This window comes from Xiphophorus hellerii, chromosome 23 (genome assembly GCF_003331165.1).
Source record: "Xiphophorus hellerii strain 12219 chromosome 23, Xiphophorus_hellerii-4.1, whole genome shotgun sequence".
Classification (NCBI taxonomy): Eukaryota; Metazoa; Chordata; class Actinopteri; order Cyprinodontiformes; family Poeciliidae; genus Xiphophorus; species Xiphophorus hellerii.
In genome coordinates, this window is record NC_045694.1 from 8,672,249 (window position 1) to 8,698,936 (window position 26,688).

The window sequence follows — 26,688 nt, forward strand, 5'->3', positions numbered from 1 at the left end:
TACAACACTAGGAGAATGTCTAAAAGGGACGTTATTAATCAATTTGAGCTAAATTTAATCTAATAATCAAATCGACAATTAACTGCAAGTCAATTAAATGTTTCCATCCCGCGTTGGATGCAAATAGAAAAAAGTGGAGACAAGAACACAATGGGTTTAACTTTTATTGGGTCAACAGATGTGACTGATAACACTCCAAAACAAAATCTTAATAAACGTAGTGTCATTTAATTTATTCAAATAAGGGCTTTAATTGAAGTTCTATAAATATAACGGTAATAAGAATAAAGCACAGTGGTGGTTTTCATCCAAACCCAGAAATCCTCCATAATACCGGTTTATAATTGTTTTCCTTCTTACTGTTCTTCTGTAAACGATTATAAAGACAAGTGTAAAAAATTAAGAAACTTCTGTGTCCTACATTATTTTAAATGGTAATACATCCAGTCAGAGTTTGAAAAAGTGACTAAGTGTGATGGTTTGGTACACTTTCAATAGTAACACCAATCAGGAGTGAGTGAATTAAGCCGAGTCCCGTACAGAGAGGGAGGAGTGAGCAGACGGTAAAACTGCAGCAGCCGAGCTTCTGGTCAGATAAGTTTGGTTTCTGCAATGAATCCAGACTCCAGTTTGTCTCAGAGGCCAGAACTTATCACATCAGATCATTTTCAGCTTCGTCCTCATTTACCCTTCGTCTTTCCCATTGAGGAACGCAGTGGAAGAGTGCCCTCTGCCCACGAGTCGGGGTACTGCATCATCTTCTGCCACAGGCTGATCTCCTCTCCCACAGACTCCAGCTCCACTTCCTCTTTTCCTATTTTTACAGCGCCTGCAGTGTGAAGATTGCACAGCATCCGTTATGATCCATGATGGAAAATTCCTTCAACTCATATTATATTCACACAAGAGAAAAAAAGTAAAGTAGTGATGATCTTAAAGTAAACGAAACTGGAAAATTAAGACCTATATACAATGTTCTTTCCATTATGCAGAAATAAAGAGTTCATCTTTAAAATGATTAAAATGACATTTTTATCTGTTTTTATTGCATCATCAAGTAACTACGCTAACTTCAGTTATAATTTTAAGTAATTTGTATACAGGATTTTTATAAGTTTTACTGTACAATTTAACACATTTAACAATTAAGCTTTTGTCTCTTCACAACATTGCTCCTCTATTACGTTTATACCGGTGTTGAACTGAGAAGTAGCTCGTACAATGAGCTCAGCAAAAGTGCAGCTCCACTTTCCACAGTTTGGCAAACACAGCAGGTGTTTGCCAAATGCTGCTGGCTAGTCTGAAGGAGCTGATTTGAGGAAAGCTCAGAAGATTGAAAACTGCGGCTCAGAGGTGGAGCTGTGCCTTGAAGGCGGTGCTAAGTCCACCCAGACGTTTTGCACAGCTGAATGGTTGCCATGGCGATTAAAGGATTCTCAAGCATGAGAGAATCAAGGAAACATTCCAGGTGTGTTTTTGATGAGGAAATAACATAATTTAAAGCTAAAACAAAGTAAATATTACATAATACCACCCCTTTAAAATGCTGTTCAGCTCTCAGTATGAATCAGGATTTGCTAGCATTCCGGTTTTACACCCTGACAACACTTACGATTAACCTGATGAAGTTCTGGTTGTTTTTTTTAGATTTTCCTGTCAAGCTGAAAACAGAAACATTAGTTTTTTACCTTTTCCTGAGCTGAGGCGGACTCCTCCCAGGAACTCGTTGCTCAGCATGGCCTCTCTGTCCCACACAGTCAGCTCCAGGCACATCTCTCTCAGCTGCTCCAGACTCAGCTGTTTGTACACAAACGTGCTGTTATACTGGGGGTTCAGGTTCTTCTTCACGATGTCAGTCTTCCTCTTTGTACTCTTCGCCTTAGACGGGAACAAGTACCTGCAGAGCCACAAATACAAGCCCAGTTAATTAAGAAATGTTTTAATAAATGTCATCAAAGCAACTATAAGGATGGGAATCAAGAATCGGTTCTCAGTAGTTAAGTTTCTTGGATTTGTTAAGCCGCCTGCTTAACAAATCCACTTATCGGTTCCTGTAATGCATTTGCGTGATGACGTGTTGCATATGCTCCGTATTTTAAATGAGAAAATATCCAAGATGGCGTCACGGCGGAAGCGCTCCAAGATATCTTTACGTTTCTCAAAAAAAAAAGACAAAACTATGGCCGGCTGGAACATGGTCAGAACTTTAATCACAATGAAAGGAGTAAATACCTCCATCATCCACAAACAGTTCACTTGCAACCGATTTTACGAATGTAAAGTGTTTGATACGTTGCTTAGCAACAGCAGTGACTCTCTGATCACAGTGTCTTCTGCTGTAAAAGTCCCAGGTAATGTTAAACTCCTTCACATTATTGTGTTAATCTTAGCGCCACACTGAGTGAATAATCTCCAACATTCAGTCAACTTCAATAAATTAGAATATATTTTCAGATGAGGCTCGTTTATTATATTAAAAAGGACAAAAACTGTTGATGTGCAGTAAGTTGCATGTTATGTCAAAATGTTTGACACAGATTCTTATAGTTTAAGCAAGTTTTAATTTTGTTTCAATCAAATACATCATGGTGCATATTTTGAATTAAAGAGTTTATTTCCCAACTCAATGAGAATCGATAAGTGGGATCAATAATGAATCGATATCAGTTCCCATCCCAAGGCGTGTAACGCACCCTTTCACAAAGCTGTCGGACGTTCCTCCGGGTTTCATTGCCATCAGGTTCTTCGCTTCTTTAATCAAGACATGCAGCTCTCCACTTTCCACAGGCGACGCTTTTTTACCTGAAAATAAGAAACAAAAACCGATAGAAAGAGTTTTAAAGTGTATGGAAACAAGCTGGTTTCTGAGACTTTACCTTTGACTTTCTCTGCTGTCGTCTTTTTGGGCGTGACGTATTTCAGTGAGATCACCAGCTCTCCTTTGTACTGAGCAAATGGTGAAGCTGGCACAATCGATCCTGTCTGTTAAAAGTCAGAAACATTTAGGAATCAAAACATGAATATAACCAAAAAAACAAAACAAGGTTCATCAGGACTGGGTGGCTCAGTTGGTAGAGTTACCATTTTAAAACAGAAACATACTCACACTAAAACATATTAATGATTTTATGAACATAGCTTTAAGTTGATGTGTTGTAACAGTCATATACACTGCCTGGCCAAAAAAAAAGTCGCCACCAAAAAATGGTCACACTCGCTAATATTTTGTTGGACCTCCTTTAGCTTTGATTACAGCCCGCATTCGCTGTGGCATTGTTTCAATAAGCTTCTGCAGTGTCACAAGATTTATTTCCATCCAGTGTTGCATTAATCTTCCACCAAGATCTTGTATTGATGATGGGAGAGTCTGACCACTGCACAAAGCCTTCTCCAGCACATCCCAAAGATTCTCAATGGGGTTAAGGTCTGGACTCTGTGGTGGCCAATCCATGTGTGAAAAAGATGTCTCATGCTCCCTGAACCACTCTTTCACAATGTGAGCCCGATGAATCCTGGCATTGTCATCCTGGAATATGCCCGTTCCATTTGGGAAGACAAAATCCATTGATGGAATAACCTGGTCATTCAGTATATTCAGGTAGTCAGCTGACCTCATTCTTTGGGCACACAATGTTGCTGAACCTAGACCTGACCAACTGCAGCAACCCCAGATCATAGCACTGCCCCCACAGGCTTGTACAGTAGGCACTAGGCATGATGGGTGCATCACTTCACCTGCCTCTCTTCTTACCCTGATGCGCCCATCACATTCTGATTTTGTTAAAAATAAAAAAAATTCAACTTAAGCTTGATCGCAGGTATTGTTGGTCTGTCTAAAAGTATGGGAGGAAGAGCAACTGGACTGTCTCCTGTTTTAAAAACATCAAATTTCTCTACTGGCTCCATTATTCAGCTGCTGCTGCTGCTGATCAACGTTTCTGCCACATCAGTGACGTACGAGCAGCACAGAAACAGACTAAAGGTGTTGAAAGGATGAACTGGCTGAAAGGCTGGTGGAGGGAAACAACATTTAGACGAGATACACTGCAAAAAAAGAAAATCTTACTAGCTATTTTTGTCTAATTTCTAATGCAAATGTCTTAGTACATTTGAAATAAGATAAAACTAACTTACAAACAACTTTTAGCTAAATATAACAGCTTGTTTTAAGTCAATAATTCCTTAAAAAGTACAAGTTTATAATTTGCCAGTGGAACTAGTACTCTCATTTCTCAATATTAAGAAATTACTAATTAAAAACAAGCTCTGGTATCTTGCTGAAAAGTTACTTGTAAGGAAGTACACTTGAACTAAGATAACTGCTTTAGAAACTAGACCAAAAATACTTGTAAAAATATTTTTACCAATCAGGAAAAATACAATTCTTTTTCCTGATTGGTGTTAATACAATCAATAAAAATAAAAACTTTTAAATCAAATTCTGTAACTTTCCAGACTGTGTAGGAAGCCCAAATAAAGGCCTGTGGTCAGCGGCAGGCTTTAGACCAACCTTAGAAAACGAAGGAAGAATATGGTTTCTAAACTCCAATTTCTGTGAAATATTAATACCTACATACACATTTTCTGTAAGTTTTGTTTTCCCCTCAGATGCTTTGGCAACAGGTAGGATATAAACTACATAGAAAATACCCATCATCCACCAGAAAACCTTGTTTCAGGACAGAATCGTCTCTTTAATCTACCTTTCCCATGAGAGCCATTTGTTCCTCACATCCCAACTCGATGTCTCTGCAGTCCAGAGGGACCTGCACCTCTCCTAGGAAGGCGTTACGGCTGAGCCGACCGTTATGCCACACCGATATCAGCAGGGCACGGTTGACCAGCTGAGAACGGACGATGGAGTACTGGACAGCAAAAAACCAGGTAATTAAAGAAGGGTTTCTTAAGGCTTCACAAATTCAAATTTAAGACTTTTTAAGTCCATCAAAAGTGTAATGTAATACCTGTAGCAAGACAGAAATGTACAAAAAACAGAAAATCATATTTTAAATCAACTTTATTAGGTAGATTTGGTTACAGTGAGGTGAGTCACCTTTCTTGCCAAACAGGAAACTTGACAGACGTATAATAAATATAAAAATAAGCAGATTAAAGTGGAACGGTGCCCTACTTTTTCAAGCTCTGAATATTTGCAGCAAAGTACCAGTTAGCAAGAGCTAATGGCAAAGATGAACAGCATCCAGCCAACAGACAATACATTTAACCAGCGGTGTCCAAACTTTTTGAAATGGGGATCACAACTGTTTAGTTAAAAACAGTGGAACACAAAAAAAATGATATCTTTTGCTATGAAAAATACTAAACATATTCTATTGTAAACAACTAAATACACTATTTTGATTAAATGTACTAGCCTGATTTCTAAACAGAAAAAATCTGGTAATAATTTTAGATGATTTCTAGGCTACAAGAACAGGATACAAATCCCTTTTTTCCTTTTTAAAACTCTCTTAAATCTCTTTAAAAAATGGATGCACCCCAATTATACATTTGAATGAAAGTTAAAAGCTGTCAAATTAAAATGAAAACATGGAATGTGAATAGTTTGTGTTGTTTCTTAAGATGGAGAAAATTTTCTCTCCATCATTATACTTTAATTAGTTGTAAGCATATTACTGCCAACACTCTGGTGAAATAAAGCAGTGCTCTGGATACTCCTGATTTACATTTTACCCATAGCAGGTCACAAAAAGCTAGCTAGTTAGCTATATTAGCAGCTAGTTAGCGGTAGAGGCAGGTTAGGCTAACCCTAACCACCTCGAGTCACAGAACGTAATAATTATGTTTGCGGGTCACTCAAACATTTCACTGACAGAAAAGTCTTGTGAAGAAAAAATAACATGTACAAGATTGACATATTTAAGGCCAACTTACATTTCTAAAATTAATTTAATACATTTCAAGGCCTTAATTTTTATACACAAATTTAAGACTTTTTAAGGAAGAGTGGACTTCCTGTAAAGCAGGGGTGTCGAACTCATATTCATCTTGGGCCATATCAAAAATCTGAATCCTCTTAAAGGGCCGGTTGTGCCAGAATGTATTGATAAAACCAATTAAACTGTTCAAATATTAATAAATAGCTGTTCCTCTGGGATTTTGTGATTGTTTTAGTGTTTTTTCTTTGGCAATCAAAATTGCAGATTTTGTGGTGTCCATTAAGAAATCTTTGTAATTAATTTAACAATATTTGCCCTGATGTATGATGTTAAATGTGACTTTATTACTCGTAGTTTCATTTATGGACTATGACTTGACATCAAGTAAGGCTGAGGCAGCAGTCACTTAAACTCACTTTGACCAATTTAGAAAAATTATGCAGTAGAATCAGAAAAAAATATGGAGATTTGCTCATCTTGTGTGAATTTTGCAGATTTGTGAAAAAGTGGAAGGATTTATTGAGTAATTTGGAGTCTAGAGGGCCACATAAAAACCTACGGTGGGCCAGATGTGGCCCTCGGGCCTTGAGTTTGACATGTGCTGTAAAGGCTCGTCTGGTGGAGAGGTAATGATAAAGATCATGGACGAAAAACAAAAATATTAAATTTTCTCAACTTGTACCTAATGATTTCCAATTCAACAACTACTTCCATATAAATATAAAAATTCAGCTAAATTTCCCTGTAAGCTGCCCTGTTTGTCTTTCAGCTGCCTCCACTGAAAGCGGGACCAAAAATCAATATTTGACAATAGCTGTACTTATCTTCAAAGTAAATAGAGATCCTAGGGTCAGAGTGGGTGCGGTCATTAGTTGGAGCAAATACCGTGCAAGAAAACCAACTCTGACGTTTTCTTTAAGCTAAAATGCAGAGTTCACCTTTATAGTTTCATTGTAGACGGGGTTGATGGTGTTTTTCTTGATGCTGGTTTTTCTCTTGCTTTGACGTGATTTGTCTGGGAGCAAGTAACATTTCACATAACTGAAACACAAAACAAAGAGAGAAAAACAGAAAAAGGATAAAAGAAGTTTAGGTTTCCCAAGGAACAACTGCTGGTCTTCTGCAGTATTTCCTGACTAAATGCTGAGGCGAATGTTGACATACAATTTCCTGTGAAGTTCAGCTAATCACCAAAGGGATGCAAGAATCGAGCCTGTGTAAACAGAACAGCCTCTTATCTAAACTGATCAAAGCTGTGGAAACATCGCTGAGGCGTGTTTGCACATCAAAAACGCACAGAGACCATCAGTCCTGCTGCTCAACAAGTTCAGGATTTTATTCGGTACAGTTTTTGTGTCGTACAGTTGGAAGTTTAAAACTCACGGGTTGGAAACCAGCCGTGATGCGTCGGCGTAGGCCAGACCGTTGCACTGCTTGATGAACACATGGAGGCTCTGTGTGTGTTCATAGTACTTCAGAGAGAAGAGGACGTCGCCGCTCACCTCCACGCTGTCAAAGTCTCCGGATTCACTGTAAATACTCATCATGCTCTGCACAAACAGACGTGAGGAGTCAGTAAAATAGTCTGCATTTTAAAGCAAACATTGATTTTTAGATAACCGCTGCTCAGACATTTCCTAAAGGACTAACAGTGTTTTCTTGTTATCCAAATCCTGTTTAAACATGCAAGAATTTGCCATTTTTTAGAGATAATTTGTATCAAAACTGAGTAAGCTGGTGTTCTAGATGAGCTCAGAATTTCCGAACTTGAGGCAGGAAATCCTGAGGTTGAAGATGCTCATTTAGATTAGCTGATATCAGCTGTGCATGCTGTAAGAAATGTCAAAGCATCGACACCTTTGAACTCTGCAGACTGGAGGTACTTCTGGCAATCGACATTTTATGAAAGTTAACCAAGCGATCGATATCTTCCTCCTCCTCCTCATCCTCCTGTGTGGTCATAAAAACATTAAAATAAACACAACAGTCACACTATACAGCCGAGTTCATTATAATGTCATCAGCAGCTTGAGTGATCCAGGTTCAATCGGGTAAAATTAGACTTTCTGGTCACGTATGTTTGTTCTATCACTTCTGAAAAATCAATCTTAGATAAGTATAAATATTTAGTACTATGCCCATCACAATAAATCAATTAATTGCACAATGAATTAAAACAAACTATTTCCATTTGCATTATTTATCTTTTTTTTCTACCAAAAACTGAAAAGAAAATCTTCAGTCTCAACATGCTCCTTTTTAAAGGACATTTTTGTTTACAGAGGCTTCATAATTGAGTTTATTTGTTGTTTTGTTTATTTATTTTGGATATATGAAATGTCTTCCAGTTCCAGTTCTAAATGTTCATTAGAATTTAAAGTTTATTGATCCTTGAGAAAATGTGTTCTTCCATTATTATGCCATTACCCTTACATTACTTGCAAATGGTCTCAAAACAACAATATTATCGTTTATCACAATAACGATAATATTGTGGAACAATATCACAATAGAATAGAATAGAAGTACTTTATTCATCCCAGCAGGGAAATTACTTCGCAGTTACAGCATAGAGACAAGACACAATAACAACTACCACTGAGTAGTAGTTGTAGATAAAATAAAAATAAAATATAAAATGCTGTTAATATAGAAACAACTTAAGAGCAGTCTTTGCAAGGATTCAAAAAATGCAGATATGTATATGTAAATATATATAATGTAAATATTGTTTATTACAATATTGTGATAAGCAATATCACAATATTGTGATATTGAGAGTCTGCAAGGCTCTATTCTTGGGTCACTTTTTGGCAATTTCTATCTGCTCCCCTCAGATCAGTGGTATAATAAAATGTGTTGTTATGACAGGCCTATTCAGTACATGCAGTAATCAAACATAAGCAAAAAGTGGAAACATCCAAACCCAATCAAGTACTCAATTGCCCCAATCAATGAATTTTTAAATGATTGCATCACAGAGAGAAATTCCTGATCAGAACCAGAAAGAAATGACACAATAATGATTCTATAAATAAACGATAATATTCACCACTTACCTGTATGTCTAAGCCTGGAACTGAGCGGCTTCGCTTGCCCATTGAAGCCTCTGGTTCCTCACGCAAGTCAAGTGTTGATAAACACTCTAATAAGACATAAACAGAAGCTAGGTAGATATAATAAAATAATTAATAGTTTTTCTAAATGGGATTAACAACCTTTGGGTTTTGGGTCTATTTTGACGCTTTTCTTGAAAAGTCGTTCAACTTCCAGGTCGAAGTTCACGTTGAGGTGTTTCACATCCAGAGCCTCCAGGACAAAAATGGTAAAGTATTATGAAAATATATAGACACACATATAAAAACAAAAATTACAATCATTTAAGATTGAAGTAAATGTCCATACAGAGCTGGTGTTTGAGCTGCCGCTTTCAGTTCTGACAACGTCTGTTTTGTCTGGCGCCGTCGTACTGGAGGCCGTGGAGGCTGCTGGGCTGGAGGGAACGGAGCTGTGAGCTCTGCAGGAAAACACACATCTACTGAAAGAAACGCTTCGGAAATGTGCAGCTTTATTCTGCTACTTAAGCACACAAAACAAGAAAAATAAATATCTGACCAGCAATCCGCTTCCAGTTTAAAAAAGTAATTAACATTCCTCAGATTTATTAACCTACCAAGACATTCCAGAAATTAAAGCCTTACTTCAAGTGAAATTTTGGAAATATTCTGTAGTTCAAATTGGAGTTGTTTTTATAATTTAGCTCCCATTCATTCATTGAAAAAAAGCTGTGGTTATTGTTAGGGGTGCACTGATTGCAGTTTTCTGGCCAATCGCCAATTATCGATCTTGAAAAAGACTAACCTGATTTTTTTGTCTGAAATTTCGTTAAACGAGAAAGTTACTGTGATGGCAACAGTGAGGTGACTATTGTTTACTGTGAATGGGCAGACATGACGGGCCAGTCTGTCAGTCAAACCTCTCTCATGGGACAGCAGAAGAGGCAGTGGTTGATTTTTAAACCTTTGCCGAGGCTGATAAGATCATCTACACATGTAAGAATCGGCCGATTTCTGATCTCCCAAAATTAAAGAAATCGGCTGCCTGATAAACTGATGCACCTCTAGTTATTTGTCTCTGTTTTTATACATCATTAGTAAAATGGTCACATATGCTTGAATTGATTGTTAAATAAATTTTGTCAAATAAAGAGAATTTAATGTGGTAAGTAGTATAAAATACATGTAAATAATACGAGTTACAGTTTCAGTTTCCACTTCACTTTTTATTTTAAGGCTAGTATAAACGGCGTTAAACTGTGAATTTACCTCAGTTGATCAGGAGTTGCCCGGCCGGATTCAGTCTCAGTTTTAGCGCTAAAGATACTGACGTTTTCTGCAGACTCTGTGTCACTGCGTGGAGGCTTTGCAGAAACACTATCCTTTGGTTCAAGAGATTCCCTTGAAGCAATGGATCCTGAATTCTCACTTGACTGACTGCCAATGAAAATGTAACAAATAGTTGTGAAATACTCCTTTCTGCGCATTGTGATAAACCTTGCACTAATCCTTCAGAAAACAACAAGAATGATGAGGAATGAAGACTCACTCTGTGTTAACGGGCAGATTTTTCTGTCTGGGCAGATGCTCTGGTTTGGGAAGAACTGTAGTTCTCAAGAGTTTTTCTCCTGTTGTTTCACGTTTCCTCGCTATATGAATAAAATAAGCTGTTAGAACCAGAAACAGAACCACTGAAGCTCATGTCTGGTTCCTGTTCTTAACTAACCTGCTGGTCTCTTTTTCAGGGAGACCCTCACGAGATCGTGCCCAGGATTCATAGAGAAACGATTAACTCTTTGATCGTAGAACCAATCGCCCGTCCTCTTCTTTACGTCCCTGAAATTTATTACAAACACATTCAGAGAAGTGTGGAAAAAAGAATTTATACACACTAGGCATGAATATCTAGTTGGATACATGGCAGCAGGGGCTGGTGATGCAACTACTGAATAAAAAGTGGTTTTGATGTCCGATTGTAGCAAAACAAGGTTGAATTTTTGCAGTAGATTAAAGAGTGTTTTTAGTTTAACATCTTGATTTTGTGTAGAACACTTTGAATTATCTTAAGGTCCTCAAGGCTCTATTCTTGAGTCACTTTTTGGCCATTTCTATCTGCTCCCCTCAGATCAGAGTGTGAAGTACAACATCTCATCATTAGCTGCATTTTCATTTAACATATAATTGTGTAATCTGACATTTTGCCACCAAAAGGATTCACCTCCTTGGTTGTTTTAACCTTAAAACCTCCAAGACAGCAAATAATTTTTATAGGTACTGTATTTATGTATGCTGATGTATTTCTGTCACCACATAAGCATAGTCACTGGTTTAGTGCATCAGTTAGGGTTGTCAAAATGATCAATATCTAAATGTAATATATCCTGCAAAATTAATTACTTAAAGATGCTTATTTGCATCAATAGGTACAAACTGATAAATGTACATTTGTCAAAGTAAATTGACAAATGTCTGATTTCTTCTGTCAGCAGTGCAGCAGTAATAGAAACTCAGCCCCTTTACAATGAGCTGCTGCTGGAAGTTGGTTTGTGGCCCTTTGATTAATATTATGTGGCCCCTGACAGCAATTCAATAAATTTGGCTATCCAACACGTTTTGTAATTTTTCTAAGACGATATTTTCCATGGCAAGTTTATATCTTCTTGAATGGAAAATGTTAAGTACAACACAAAGAATTTTTCTTGAGTTATCCTTTTTATATTATTATGTTTTTGGTCGTGCCACAAACATCCAGCATGTTTCTATTCAGACGAAACAGACTCTGGCACAGGCATCCATTACATTTGGCTAAATACAGCAAAGGTTGTAAAAAAAAATCTCACTTTAGTTGCTGGGAATAAACTTTAAATATTTTATAAGCTTATAAAAATGGAAATAAAGTGCACGAAACTAAATTACTGTAAACATTAAAGTGCTATATTTGCCTTAATGTGCAGGTAAAAGAGAAAGAATTCACAATAATATTTTTTACATTTTTAATTGAGAAAAAAAAGAACAAATTTGCCCCTGAATATTTTCAGATTGGGGATTTTGGTTGGGCACTACTGCTTCAAACCAATGGCATAAAGGACTGAGGTGTTTCCATTTGAGACAAAAAAAAAAATCTACAAATTCAATCAAGTCTTTAAAAAATTTTGAGTGGTTTTGAACAAATGCAGTAATAGTAATGACGGCAGATATGCAAGGATGAGGAAAACTATGGACAAAACAGTTCTTACGTTTCTTTGATACAAACGTTGCACAGCCAGGATCCGTTGGGCAGGACAGATTGGCAGTTTCGACACACGTAGTGATTGCATATTTTACACTGGTTGGAGAAAACCGGCAGACGACTCAGAGGCTCCTGGCATCGGCCACAGCTCCGCTCGCTGTAACTTCCACCGCCACGCTTGGCCCCTTTCCGTTTGACCTCCAGCAACTCCGACTTCAGCTTCCTGAGATAAATAACCAACAACCACCATACTTTTATGGCAATCTTTAAAATATAACTTACTGTGTCACAAGAGGAACATAAAATTAAGGGAACCCCAACGTTTAAATCTCCCGGCCATAAAAACGTAACATGTTTTGGTACTCTCTGGTTTCTTCTCACCGTACTCGTTTGTCTTCCACCATCCTCAGCTCCTCATCCCGTCGCAGCACTTCCAGGATTAGCTCCTGTTCCGAATCGGACAGGAAGCCCAGGTTGATCAAATCAGGAGCCTCCGGCATTGTGTCTTTAACTAAGAACAGTCAGCTCAGGAGAACTGGGTCGACTTTATGGATGGCACATCGACACGAGGAGCCTGCAAAGAAGAAACCAATAGAAAGTTTCTGCAGAACTCGACAGAACTTGTAGCTCAACTCAGCAGGATATGGTTCATTTGTAAAACCCAGAAAAACCAAATGGACTGAATGCTTCATGCTATGACGATTAAACCACATTTCAAATGATCAAAAAAAAGGTATTTGAGTAAATCTTGATGTAAACATATTTTCCCACAGCACTTTAGTCAGAAATTCTGAAAAAGGATCACGACATGCAGTTCCCCACCTAAAAAAAAAAACTAAACAAATGCATAAAAAGAAGCAGGAGGATTTAAATATCCCACAGACATCCTCTGCTGGGGTTAAATGTTTTTGATTAATGAAGGCTGAAGCAACATGAACTTGGCCATCATGGAGGGTTCCCACCCTGTAAAGATACAGAGAGCAGGGTGGAGTTCAACAGCATAATCATTTGTTTAAACTCAACATGGGTTTTATAGTAAGCCATATTCCCATCTCAAATAACAGCTTTCTAGGTTACCTTAAAGCAAAAGCAAACATTACAGGAATAACCCACGCAACTTTTTCCTCGTAGTTTGAATACCAACAGTTAAACAGTACCTATAGGGCAACTTCTGGGTGACAAAACAACTACCAGGAACTGGTGATTTTAACAAAAGACAAGAACTGCTGCTAATAAAGTTTATCAAGGTTTACCACGATGTATATATAAGCCTAATAAATCTATTGGTAAGTAGATAATGCAAATAAGAACGGATTTAAACTCACAAGTGACTACTACAACTCTCATATGGTCTTTAAAACTCACCGGTTTAGGTTAAACATTTATAAAATCTGGCGATGAAAGCCCGTTCAATGAAGCCCACCATTAGCCGTTAACCGCACCAACGGTCGGACGGTTGACGTACGTTACGTTAAGAGCCTCAAACTGCAACGCAAGTTACACCAACTATCCACGTTAACGACTACAGGCTGGTCTGAGTCGCATAGAAACGGGTGAAAATTGTAAGTCGGTACAGTTACATAAAAGTGTCTAAAATTATCTAGTTAATTGGTGAGAATTGCGCACACCTGTTGGTAAAGTCGACACCAGTCCGCTGTCGGCGTTGACTCGGGTTACTGTGAGAGACAACGACAGGAAATAAAGAGAAAAAACGATTAAGAGCTGTAAAAATACAGAAACCATCAGACGATTCCGTAGAAGTAACTTCACTCACCCTATTTCACCGCCACGGTCCAAACCGCACCTCCACGCTGAGTAATATTCCTCCCTGCTCCAATCCCTGGCGGTGTTTTCTTTTTCTTCCTGCCCTGCGGGATCCGAACCACTGCCCGGAAGATAAAGGAAAGTTTGCAGCACTCGGGTCGGAGAGCCTTTCCACATTTTCCATGACAGGTGCATTTCTTTTGCTCCGTTTACCACAGAATGAAACGCTGCATGTGGAAAAATCGGCCCATTAACCGTTTTTTCCTCACATCCCAGCTCTTTTTCTTCCTTTTGGCTAGAAAGTTGGAACGGGAAGAGCTCCATTTCCCCTTAAATCCCGCAAAACATTTAAAGCTCCAGAAAGAATGGAAATAATTTAATGTTCATTTAATATTGTTTCTCCTTTTCTTTTGATTTTCATCTTTTCGTTAAAGTTTTATGTAATCAAAATAATTTTTTAATAAAGATAAGGTAATTCAAAGGTACTTTATTTTCCCCCAAATTTGTATCCAAGTGTCTTCAGAGTCTTTGCTGTGTGCAGGAAGAGTCTCCAGTAGCAGTCAGTCTTGCAGTGAATCTGAAGAGGCCTCTGACTGAAGGCTGTTGCTGTAAGACATGCCAACAGCTCAATTTCAAGAAATCTACAAAATTTTCAAATCTAACCAATGTTTGTTGGCACATTTATTAAAAATGAAATTTAAATAAACATTTAAAATAAAAATGTTAAAAACAAAATAAGTATTCCAGGAAAGTCAGCCTCAATTTGAAGAGAGGAAAGGAGCCACAGTTTAGCAGCAATATTAATCAGGATAAACTATTTTGTAACCAGAAATAATTAATGTTGATATGTTCAGCATGTTGCTACCAACAAAGCTAATTTTTTTCTTTAAAACAACTTTGACGTTTTGCTTTAGCAGATCGTTGAGAAGAAAAATCCCTTTTCTGGGAGCAAATCTTCCCTCATCTGCTCAACCGAGCTCAGATAGGATTATTGTGAGGGTCTCAGCATGTGATTCACATTATATCCACGCTAATAAAAACATGCAGGGAATCATCTACATGGAGAACTGACTCTCCTTCAAGAAAACACAGAAGGGAAAAGAGTGTCTGTTATACATCAAATATATATGGTTCATGGTAGGCTAGAAAACTATTTCAAGTGATAGGATTTGAAGTTATTTTGAGAAAAAGTCAAGAGTTCGAATGTTCAAACGCTTATTTAGCATAACCCTGCAGAGAAAAAAGTATCTAAGTATTTTATGGCTAATTTGTGATTTCAAAATTATTTTATAATATATCTTTTCATAAACTCTCATACTTGCTTTAATTGCTATAAAATGTAGAGATATCTGGTCTTTTCTGTTTGGATTTTGTGTTTTGATCCTTTTGTTTCTGTGCTTGCACTTCAAAAACACCGTCCCTGTTGCAATGAGCAATAAATCAATTAATCACATGATAAATTAAAGCAACGTCAATCATGTATATTTTCATAATTTATTGTTTTTCTCTTTTCTTTCCCTCCTTCTACCAAAAACTGGATGTTAAAATCTTCAGTCTCGTGTTTTGGTCTCAACTGGCCTCTTTTTTTAAAGGACAATTTTCTTTACAGAAACTAAATAATCATTTTAATTTGTTGTTTCTGTTGTTTGTTTATTTTTGATATTTAAAATGTCTTCCAGTTCCAGTGTTTATTGATCTTTAAGAATGTGTTACTGCATTTTTACTTGAAAATGGTCTCAAAACAACAATATTATCGTTTATTGCAATAACTTCTGGGACAATTTATCGTTCAACAAAAAAAAACTTGCCAAGTATCTTTGGTCTAATTTCTAGTCCAAATATCTTAGTACACTTCAAATAAGGCAAACTAACTTCCAAGTAACTTTTAAGCAACATATAGCAGCTTGTTTTAAGTAAATAATTCCTTACAATTGATGAAAAAGTTCTAGTTCTACTATTTCACTTATAACTGGGGAAAAATATCATAAGTGACATAATCTGCCAATGAGACTCGTATTTTTTCCATCAATATTAGTGAATTATTGATCTAAGCCCCTGTATCTTGCTGAAAAGTCACTTGTAAGTTATTTTGTCTTATTTAATTAGATGTGTAAATATGTATAATGTGAGATATAGTTGGTTGAGACAATTGGGGCTAAGGTTTAATACTCCTTTCCAAACTGGATATGATAGTTTTGTATTGTATTTTAAGTTTGATTATTATTAGGATTTTCGTTTGTTTTCTTCTTAGTTTTTACATTTTACTCTTTCAAAATAAATAAAGATTTCATTTCAAGTGAACTAAGATATTTGACCTAGAAACTAGACCCACATTTCTTGGTAAGATTTCGTGTTTTTGCAGTGTAAGATGAACAAAAACCAGTTGGGTAAAATGTTTTTAGCTCACCAGAAAAAAATAAACCAGGTCTGACGGGGTTAAATAAAAGTGTTCTCGACCCTGCAGCCTTCTGTTATTTACTCCTGGGAATAAAAGCAGCGGTTTTTCGGTGCTAATTCAGGACGGTCTGCAGCCCAAGTCCAGCACAACATGGTGCACATGAGGCGCATAAGACTTCACATGTTCTATGTGCTGGATATTTATTTCCCATGATGCACCAGTGAGGTCCATGAACAGAGAAGTTATTCGGTTTGCGGTGTCACTGGCCCAGGCCCGCCACACCTCTCTGTCAGCGTTCTTTGCAGAAACATTTTGAGGAGCGGCGTCGCCAGCAGCAGCGTTCGGTAAAGGAGAGGTGACGTTCTGATGAATGTGCAAAACGCCGCCGGTCGTCTTCTTCAGCAGCCGACACGCAACGGGCCAGCCCTCCTCAGAGCTCGGGATGAGACCCAGGTTCACCCGGTCGGCGATATTACACAGCTGTACCTGAGAATAAAATAAAATAAAGGCAAAAACATAAAATTTTACTAAGTATTTTTTGTATTTTTCAGTGCAAATATTTCAGTACACTTGAAATAAGACAAAACTAACTTACAAGTAACTTTTTAACAAGAAATAGCACTTTGTTTTAAGTAAATAATTCCTTAATATTGATGGAAAAGTACTAGTTCCACTGATTATAATAAGACATATTTCCCATGTTATAAGTGAACTGGTATTTTTTCATCAATATTAAGGAGTTATTCAGTTAAAACAAGCTCCTACATCTTGCTGAAAAAAATAATATTTCTGATAATACTATCATTTTTTGAATTATTTTTATTTATCCAGACAACAACAAATCAAAATTCTTCTTATTAAAACAAGTAATAAAATACATTTTTCATTATAAATGATATACGATGCAATAAACGCCCACTGATACTTTGTACACAGGACGCCAAACAACTATTTAAATTTTAAATAATTTATTCTACAAATAGAAAATATTTTAAAAATACTACTAAGTAAATAAATGAATGAATAAATACATTTTATTAAGTCTTAATCCCTGTAATTAAAAAAATAATAATTTGAAAAAATCTAAATAGGCAAAAAACATAAATATATTAATCGTTATATTATATTATATTATATTATATTTCAATGGCAAAAAAAAAGTTAATTGTTCCAACTCAGTCACATTGTGAGTTTCCCAATCGTACCACTAGGGGGTGGTACCGAGTTGAGCGTTAGAGGAATTGCCCCTCATTTGCTTTCCTTCTCCAACGCAGCTGAATCAAATGAATGGCAGATGAGGGAATTCGGTCATTTGATTCAGCTATGTTGAACACATTTAAAAAAAAAATAAAAACAACAAAACAAAACCAGCCAGATGAAGACTCATTACTTGACGGCTGTCTCCTTGATGGATGGTGCAGCGCTCTGACACCCCGTTTACTTCCAGGTTTTTCTGTAAAGCAGCAACGGCGTCAGGGTTCCACTCACAGGCGTGAACATGGCTGGCCTTCGCATGGACCAAATATGGCAGAGTGAAGTATCCAATACCTGACAGAAGGTAAAAATGGGACAATTACACAGCAAAATGCCAGAATAATTAAATGTATTTTCAATGTTGACATCACTCTGAACTATGGAAACCGAAGAAGTTGGTGAAGAAAAATCCTTATTTCCAAAACTTAAATCTTCAGTAAGCATGTCAAATTTTTCTGGACGATAAAATGTCCCAGAACTTACTAAATAAAAATATTGTTGTTTTGAGACCATTTTCAAGTAATAAAGTTTATATTTATTGAACGTTTAACACTGGAACAAAACAACAAATAAAATGAATTATGGAGTTTCTGTAAACTACATTGTCCTTCAAATAAAGCGCCAGTTGAAGACTTTTATCATCCACCTTTTGGTAGAAAGAGAGAAAAGAGAAAAACAATAAATGATGCAAATGGAAATTATTGAACTTGCTTTAATTTATCATGCGATTAATTGATTTATTGTTTATTGCAACAGGCTTAATCTTAAAGAACCAAAACTTTGATTGAATGATAAAATCGATTCCTCTTCCTGCCCTGACTAACACATTGAGCTTTAATTACCTGCATATAAGTCGACCACAGTCTCTCCACTGCAGTCAAATCCGGCCACACGGAGTTTCTCTGTGATGTTCCCGGCTGAGAACATGCATCTGGTGACATCAAACTCATAACTGAAACAAAAACAGATTATTCATTAAGAGCATGTCTATAAAATATTTAGAAAAGCAATCAAATTATATATATGTATGCACCTGATGCCATTGTCCACATGTTTGACCCAGCTGTTGTCGCCCAGCAGCATCGTTACCACAGGAGACCTGAATCTATCATCCCTGGATATCCGACTCATCTTTGCAAGCCGCTTCACCCTCAGCTCTTTGGTGACTGCACTCCATAACTGATTGCCTACATCAGAGAAGCCAATCAATCAATAAAGTTTATTTGTATAACACATTTCAGCAGCAAGGCAGTTCAAAGTGCTTTACATCATAAAAACACAAAATGACAAAGCTATAAAGAATAGAAGAAAAGAATTGGACAAACATTATATTTTGTCATCATTACACATCAAAATGTTGATTAATGTTTCATTTATTATTAATCAACAGCAACTCTAAGCAGCTGGGTTTTAGTCTAGATTTATAGCAACTCTGTGTTTCAGATGTTTTGCAGTTTTTTCCAGATTTGTGGTGCATAGAAGCTGAATGCTGCTTCTCCATGTTTGGTTCTGGGGTTCCTTAAAGGAACCACAGCTGGTTCATTTCAGACCTGGTTCTGAGAGGAACCAGGAGGTTGTCATAGGTTGCTATAACAACCTCCCAGATTCCTGGGAGGTTGCTATGACAACAGCAGATCTTTAATGTATTGTGGTGCTAAGCTGTTCAGTGATTTATAAGCTAAGAGCAGTGACTTAAAGTCTTTTCTCAGAGCTGCAGAGAGCCAGTGTAGAGACTTTAGAACTGGCCTGATGTGCTCTATCTTCCTGGTTTTAGTCAGAATATGAGCAGCAGCGTTCTGGATCAGCTGCAGCTGGAGGACTGATGATTTTTTTAGTCAGACCTGTGAGGGCTTTCATTAATCAATGCGACTAAAGATAAATGCATGGATGAGTTTCTCTCTAGATCTCACTGAGGCATTAGTCCTCTAATCCTGGAAATGTTCTTCACGTGATAAAAGGTCGACTTTGTAACTGTCTTTTTGTGGCTCTGAAGGTTCAGGTCAGAGTCCAACACTACTCCCAGGTTTCAGGCCTTATTAGTAGTTTCTAGTTGTAATAACTGAAGCTGTGTGTTGACTCTAGAAAGATAATAACTTCAGTTTTGTTTCTGTTAAGTTGGAGAAAGTTATGGCATATCCTCACATTTATCTGTTCTAGGCATCTCTTCAGTGAGTGGATGGGTTCAGAGTCATGAAATGAACAAATTTTCTACAGTTTGTACTAAAGTGAATGAAGTGGTACCTATTTTATCCCATATCGGCAGAGTAAAGCAGCTGTCACCCAGCAGAACGAGGTCTCCATGCCTCTGGAAGCTCCGAGGAAGATCGCTCCTCATCTCCTCCATCCATCTTTCACCCCGATACTCTAACAACTCCTGGATGGTTCTCTCCAGTTTATTTCCCTTCTCCTTTTTTGACTGTGGAGACTAAAGAGAGAAAAAGAGAGATTTTAAACACCTTAAAGCTCCAGTATGTAACTTTTATAAAACACATTTTTAAAAAACCCTTTCTGATAACTAACCTTTCAGCAAGAAATCTGAGCTTTTGTTTTAGGTCAATAATTGCTTAATATTGATTTAAAAGTATTAGTTCTACTAGCAGATTATTTCACTAATAAAACATTTTCTCCATGTTAGAAGTGAAATAATCTGTCAGTGAAACTAGCACTTTTTAAAATCAATGTTAAGGAATTATTTACTTAAAACAAGCTTATATTTCTTGCTGAAAATGTACTTGTAAATTAGTTTTGTTTTATTTCAGATCTTCTAAGATATTTGCACTGGAAAATAAACCAAAAATACTTGGTCATATTTTGTGGTTTTGCAGTGTGTCTGACAAGGGAGCTCTCAATTTAGAAAAAAAATTAAATTAATGTATTGTCTTTATAATGAAGCACAGAGAGTAACGAGTGATAAGGCCTTTCTGCATCAACAGCATCACAACTGTAAACCAAAACAGTGGCAAAAATTTCCATGTATAATCACATAATGAAGCACAGAGGCGGAAGTGCTTAGATCCAAAATAACTTTGGACGGACCAAAATACTGGATTACAAGACATGACAAAAGAAGGTTTCTTTAAAAACACTCAGCTCCTTTTATTCAAACAGAATAAGTTATATTTGGCGCCCTATTCTATTTAATCAATGTTGTGTTAGGCTTTATGCTTGCAGCCATAGGATCAATAAAATAAAGACAATTTTGTAGCAGGTGTGCAAATATTAATTTTAAGTTTTTTAAACTTTGCAGTTAACTGCCTTCCATCTGATCGCCATTGATACCAAACACAACAGAAATCCTAACATTTAAATAAGGGACTGAAGTTGGTGGTAGCTACCTGACTCCAGGTGAAGTCACAAACAACTGGAGTCAAGGTGTTTCTGAGAGACTGCAGATCCAGCTGTGAGACGCAGGATGGTGAAACAGGAAGGAGAACGGTCCCGTCTGGTTGTTTAACCAAGCTAAAACTCTGGTCCAACATCCCCCTGGACTGGAGATACATCCTGTATAAAAATAAAAAAAAAAGTTTTTTTTTTTTAAAAACACAATAAACTTCTGACGCTCTACCAGTTCCTTCCTGCTACCCGCTAGCTTACTAAGCTAGCAGCTTTCGCTGTAAACAGATCATTACCTGAACTGCTGTGCCTGACAACAAGCCACACGAAGACAAGGTACGCCATCCATTTAGGAGCAACTGAATAAATGCTTTGGATTTACTGTCTTATTATTTAGTAAAAGGCTACATGCAGCCAATGGGGTACCTGCCATTGATCAAGCTTTTGTTTCCAGTCGGACTGTTGTGAAGGACGGACAAACTGCTTGTTATTAGCTATTGGCTGGCCCCATGTTTAGCTGCTTTGCAAATGTTATATTTGATCAATTCAAGCTTTGTTTGTCTACTTTTGGGACGGAGAACAAAACTGAGAATAAATTACACGAAGAAGTTGAAACAGCAAGAAGTAATTACCAAAATAGACAATTTCTCGCTAATGTCGGTAGATGGCGACAAAGTGCTGTTTTAAATCCATAGTGTTACATGATCTGCTTCATTATATAAAACCTACTTAAAACTATCCAGACATTTTACTTAAGAAAATTTTTTTCCCAAAAAGTTACTCAAGTAAGTGGTACCAGAGGTGGGTAGAATACCGAAAAATGTACACAAGTAAGAGAAGTACTACTTTAATTTACTGAAGTAAAAGTAAAAAGAATAAAGTAAATTTTGGTATTTTGAAGACTAAAATTAAAAAAAAATAAAATAACACAAATAAATAATTAAAAAGGAACAATATCAGGCATAAGAAAGACTTTTCCAAATCAGTTTTTTGCTATATAAAACTTATGAAACTAATATTTACAATAGATAATATACAAGTGTTACACACAGATTTATATACTTGCAGGAATAATATATAGAGTTTAATGTATCTTCTTGATCTTAAAAAGGATTAGCAGATAGAAAATATCATTAAAACAATAAAGCTTGTGTACAAAGAGGAAGTCTCATTTGAACATAATTGTTGTGTCACCGGCCAAAAATATGTAATCTTTAGATTCTGAGATTATTTCAAATACCAAAATTTTAATTGCTGGATGCTAACACCCACTCTGTTTTCATGGGATCTAGATTGAATGTTAGGTCTGGACTTTGAGCAAAACCATTCCATTGTCGCTCTGTTGTATCTTTAGGCTTTGTATCCAGGTAAAGCTTATATTTTTATTTGTAAAACATTTTTAAAGATCATGGATGATTTGCCTTTCACAGCACAGTTATGAGCTTCCTCAAACTCAAGGCCATAAAAAGGTTTATTACATCAAATTACAGTAAAAGATATAAAAATTTGTGGTTGTAGCAAAATACCAGAACGTTCTATGAATGTTTGGAAAATACCTCAACACAGATAAGATAGAGAAGGTTGCTGCCAAGAGGGAAGTAAAAAAATAAGAACTGCAATGAGATTTGATTTTGAGAAAGTCTGTATATTGTAGCAAAAATGTAATTTTTTTTCTGAATCCCATTTTGATTGCTGCACTAATGAGGTCAAACTTCTCAACACAGAGCAAGTAGACTTTCCCAACACCGATATAAACACATATTCAGATTTGTTGACATGAATACACAGTTAATACGAGTTGTTTGTCTTTTTAGTTTTTTGAAACCCATCTGTTGATATTTATTGTCTCTTCACTCCCAATAAACAACAAATAAATGATTGAAGACATTGTCTAGTTATTCAGCTCAGCTTATTTTAAAAAATGGAGGGATACACATTAATGAACATTAGCATATTCACATAAGATTATAACCAAGTGGCTAATTTTGAGCCTACTGGCAGGTTGGCGTCAAAAACATAAAGAACCAAAACAAGATGAACACACGTTCTACTACTTAGATATTACTTGGTATCTTTATAATAGGATGGAATAAATCTATTTTCCTGTTGTTTATGAACTGTTGATTGTACAGAGTTTGTATTTTGAAAATATGGCCTCAGTGTAAAGGTCATAGGTCAGCTACCTGCGACGTTGAGCTGCATGCTGCTCTTTGGACCCTCCATAGTGACTCTTATTAATTTTGATCAAAGATTGTAGAACTGAGCAAGGATTTTTTAATTATAGCAAAAGCAGATTTTATGTGATTTGGTTCAATATCTGCATTATATCACATTAAAATGAAACAAATAGAAAAAGACATAAAAGTTTGAATTTACCAAATCTGTTGATTGTGATTTTGATGTTAAATTAAAATTCTTTCACTTTGTTCTTGGATTTAAGCAAACATAGACACATTGCAGATAAATACAATATATTTTATATAAAAAGAGCAAGGTCTTCATTTTAAAAAACATTAGGTGGATCTTCTTGCTGTAAAAGATGAGTAAATAAATAAGTAAAATTTAATTTACGTAGCACCTTTCAAAATGAATATCACAAAGTGCTTCAACAAACAAAATAAAGACACAAAACAAAAAAAAGGTGAATTTTTCTCATCCTAAAATAGAAATATAACTGTGTCTCTTTAGCTGTAAACATATATATTTTATATAGTATTATATATTAAGCTGGGTCATTTTCCAAAGGATTTTTTTATGGTTTTCAAGAAATTAATTTGTTAAAAATGAGGCTAAAAACGGCTCTTTGCTCTGAGCATTGGTAAAAAAAAAAACAAAAAAAAAACGCAACAAAAAATAAACAAGCAAACTAATTCATTTAAGTAAATAATTAATATGAATAAAACAGTATTAGAATTAAACAAAGTTAATTGTTGATTTTACATAGAATGATAGTAAAACATTTCTCAATCCTTTGTAAGAGGAGCTGAATCTGATCCTTTGTTCCTCTGTTTCACCTGTGCTGTCCCTTTAAGACAAGACATTTCAATCTAGGCGTGTTTCCTGCTGCCATTGACTAAAACCAAGAGCTCATCCTGCAGGAAAAAAACTGGAGCTCTTCACAGCGCAACGCATTTCTGCTCAAAAAACAGATTATTCCTGTTTTTTTGTTTTTTTTTACGATGACCTGGTTGGTCTGACTGCATCCTATTCTCAGCCCGGGATCTGTGACTGCAGCGGGGTTGTTTCTGCAGCAGCAGCAGCTCGCTTTATTATTATTATTTTTTATCGAGAGGATATGAAAGTCAAGCGGTCAAGGTCCGCTCTGCCACAACCACGGGTGGATTTCCTCTCTTTATAGTGGGAAATATCTGTCGCAGTCGTTTCGGATGGATTTCTAATCATCTGGACCGGAGGGATTAAAGACCTGCCTGAGGAGAAAGGGAAGCATCCAATAAAAACACGCTGCAGTCAGATGGAGTAGGAAGCAGCAACGATGTGACAGCCACAGTCCAAAAAGGAAAAAATAAAACAAAACAAACAAAAAATGCAGCGGAAGTCTTTATCATCCGAGCAACCCGCCTGTTTTTGACCGAACATCTCCACCACTGACCCGATTCTGTTAGTCCCTGTTTGAAGAAGTGAAGATTTTGGAAAAAGCAGCCAGCATGTCGGCGGTTATGATAACGCGAAAGCTGCGGAAATGGGAGAAGCTCCCCGGGAAGAACACCTTCTGCTGCGATGGGAGGGTGATGATGGCCCGGCAGAAGGGTATATTCTACCTGACCCTGTTCCTCATCATCGGAACCTGCTCCCTCTTCTTCGCTTTCGAGTAAGTCACAGTAGTTCACCTCAGAGGTCACGGAATGAACACTTTCCTTACGGCGTATGTTCAGCGTTTAACCGCTTCCAATGGTTATCATCACTGACTAATCGATTGGTCATTTACTTTTTTACATTCCTTTTGATTATGGGTGATCCGGGACCCATTTCAAGGCGTAAATCTGGATTTATCTGTAAAAAATTGAGAGTTTAGAGACCCAAGAAGACACACTTCCCTTACAGCATTTGTTCAGAGTTTAATGGATTGAAATCTTAGAGTCCTTTGATTATGGGTTCAACGGGCTCATTTGAAACCCTAAATCTGGATTTATGCGCAAGAATTTGACAGGTTAAAGACCAGAGAAGACGCACTTCTCTTTCATCTGTATGTTCAGAGTTTTACTTTTCCAATTGTTACCGTAGACTAATTGATTAGTCGATTAAAATGTTAGCCGTTAATCTGGATTTATCTGCAAACATTTGACAGCTTGAGAGGACATTCTTCTTACAGCATTTGCTCTGGGTTGTACCATTTCCAATCGTTACCATTACTTACCAATCAATACCAATACTTAGCAATCAATGTTATTTCTTACCAATCGATTAGTTGATTGAAATGTTAGAGTCCTTTGATTATGGATTGTTCAGGGCCCATTCGAAGTCATAAATCTGGATTTATCTGCAAAACTTTGGCATCCTGAAGACCTGAGAAGCACACTTTTCTAATTGTTACCATTACAGACCAATCGATTATTCGATTGAAATGTTAGCGTCCTTTGATTATGGTTTCTCCAGCCATTTGCAGCAGTAAATCTGGATTCATCTGCAAAAATTATGTTCAGGATTTTAACGTTTCTAGTTGTTACCATCATCTATCAATCGATTATCTGATATAGAAATTTTAGATTTGGTTGGTTATGAATTATTCAGGGCCCATATGATCCCATAAATATGAATTTACAGTTTAAAGACCCAAGTCAAACCGAGTCAGCAAAATTTACTTGACTTTCCTTTATTTTATTTTTTTTAACTTCCTTTAGTGCAAAATATATTAACTTTAATATAATATTTCAAACTTCTCTATAAAATTTGTTTGCATTTTCCACAAAAACCTACTTTTTTGAGTAAATATTTGGTTTAGTAGCCTATATTTGATATATTCTTTTTTTTAAAAAGCCTAAAATCTTGAAAAAACATCTTTACAAAAGTAGCAAAAATAATAATTCAATGTGTTTACATGTGTTATCAGGGCCGGTCCAAGGTTTTTTGGGGCCTTAAGCAGAATTTGATGTGGGCCTCACCACTAATGGCGATTCAACAGATTTTTGATCAAATCTTGGAATATTTAATTGGTTATTATTTCCTGCTGAAACATATTTTTAAACAAAATAAGCTCAAACACAAAGAAAAGATGTAAAACTATAATTATAACTAGGTTTACAAACAATAAAACACTGAATATTGCTGTTCTAAGTTTAGAAGGTAAACTTGCCAATTCTTTTAAATCTTAAATTAAAATGTTAAACAGTTAAAAATCTTCTAATTTATCTATAAAGAAATCACCAAATTAACTTTAACAGTAATCTGATCCTCAATAAACAAATGTAGAGATGTTAGATCTGTAGTTTGTGTTAAAATTGAAGTAGTAATGGGAATCCCCTGATGGTTTGTGGGCCCACAGCAGCGGCTTGGTTTGCTTGTGCCTTGGGCCGGCTCTGTGCGGCACTTTCTATAAGGTCAATGCTACAAAATAGATATTATTATTTATGTGGATCAATGATGATACAAAAATATATCTAAAAACAAGCAGTCTTTTAATATTTGTTTTGTTAGAAGAATTTAATAAACAATGAAATTAATTTCCTGACATTTGTTTCTTACTTGAGGCTTTAAAAGCTTGATCAAATATCAAACATTTCATGTTTGATATTGTCA

The 26,688-nt window shown here is 36.3% G+C and overlaps 3 protein-coding genes across 4 annotated transcripts in view; 1 reads left to right on the forward strand and 2 right to left on the reverse strand.

Annotated features, from left to right (window-relative positions):
* Positions 1 to 146: 146 nt before the first annotated feature.
* sytl4 (synaptotagmin-like 4) lies at positions 147 to 14,285 on the reverse strand. Of its 2 annotated transcripts, XM_032555162.1 has the most exons (18): positions 13,960 to 14,285; positions 13,814 to 13,861; positions 12,567 to 12,759; positions 12,193 to 12,408; positions 10,683 to 10,792; positions 10,506 to 10,605; positions 10,226 to 10,393; positions 9,306 to 9,417; positions 9,119 to 9,209; positions 8,960 to 9,045; positions 7,758 to 7,850; positions 7,284 to 7,450; positions 6,839 to 6,941; positions 4,704 to 4,865; positions 2,877 to 2,982; positions 2,694 to 2,802; positions 1,689 to 1,897; positions 147 to 829 (listed from the first exon to the last, which is right to left on the reverse strand). In XM_032555162.1, exons 3-18 carry the CDS (start codon positions 12,683 to 12,685, stop codon positions 681 to 683), a joined length of 2,100 nt encoding a protein of 699 aa, XP_032411053.1. In that variant the 5' UTR covers positions 12,686 to 12,759; positions 13,814 to 13,861; positions 13,960 to 14,285; the 3' UTR covers positions 147 to 680. The 2 variants fall into 2 exon arrangements, with proteins under 2 accessions (XP_032411053.1, XP_032411054.1); XM_032555163.1 differs by lacking the exon at positions 10,226 to 10,393 and having other exon boundaries at positions 13,960 to 14,284.
* A 2,125-nt stretch (positions 14,286 to 16,410) lies between these two features.
* Positions 16,411 to 21,406, reverse strand: tyw2 (tRNA wybutosine-synthesizing protein 2). The gene is made up of 7 exons (XM_032554165.1): positions 21,231 to 21,406; positions 20,937 to 21,102; positions 19,843 to 20,026; positions 18,635 to 18,788; positions 18,444 to 18,553; positions 17,738 to 17,895; positions 16,411 to 16,833 (listed from the first exon to the last, which is right to left on the reverse strand). Exons 1-7 carry the CDS (start codon positions 21,281 to 21,283, stop codon positions 16,465 to 16,467), a joined length of 1,194 nt encoding a protein of 397 aa, XP_032410056.1. The 5' UTR covers positions 21,284 to 21,406; the 3' UTR covers positions 16,411 to 16,464.
* Positions 21,407 to 23,941: 2,535 nt separating this feature from the next.
* zdhhc9 (zDHHC palmitoyltransferase 9) overlaps positions 23,942 to 26,688 on the forward strand; it is a 36,400-nt gene continuing 33,653 nt past the window's right edge. Inside the window, exon 1 of the mRNA XM_032554723.1 lies at positions 23,942 to 24,763. Within this exon, the coding sequence (XP_032410614.1) occupies positions 24,600 to 24,763 (164 nt within the window). The 5' untranslated portion in view covers positions 23,942 to 24,599. The remainder of the gene's footprint in view (positions 24,764 to 26,688) is intronic.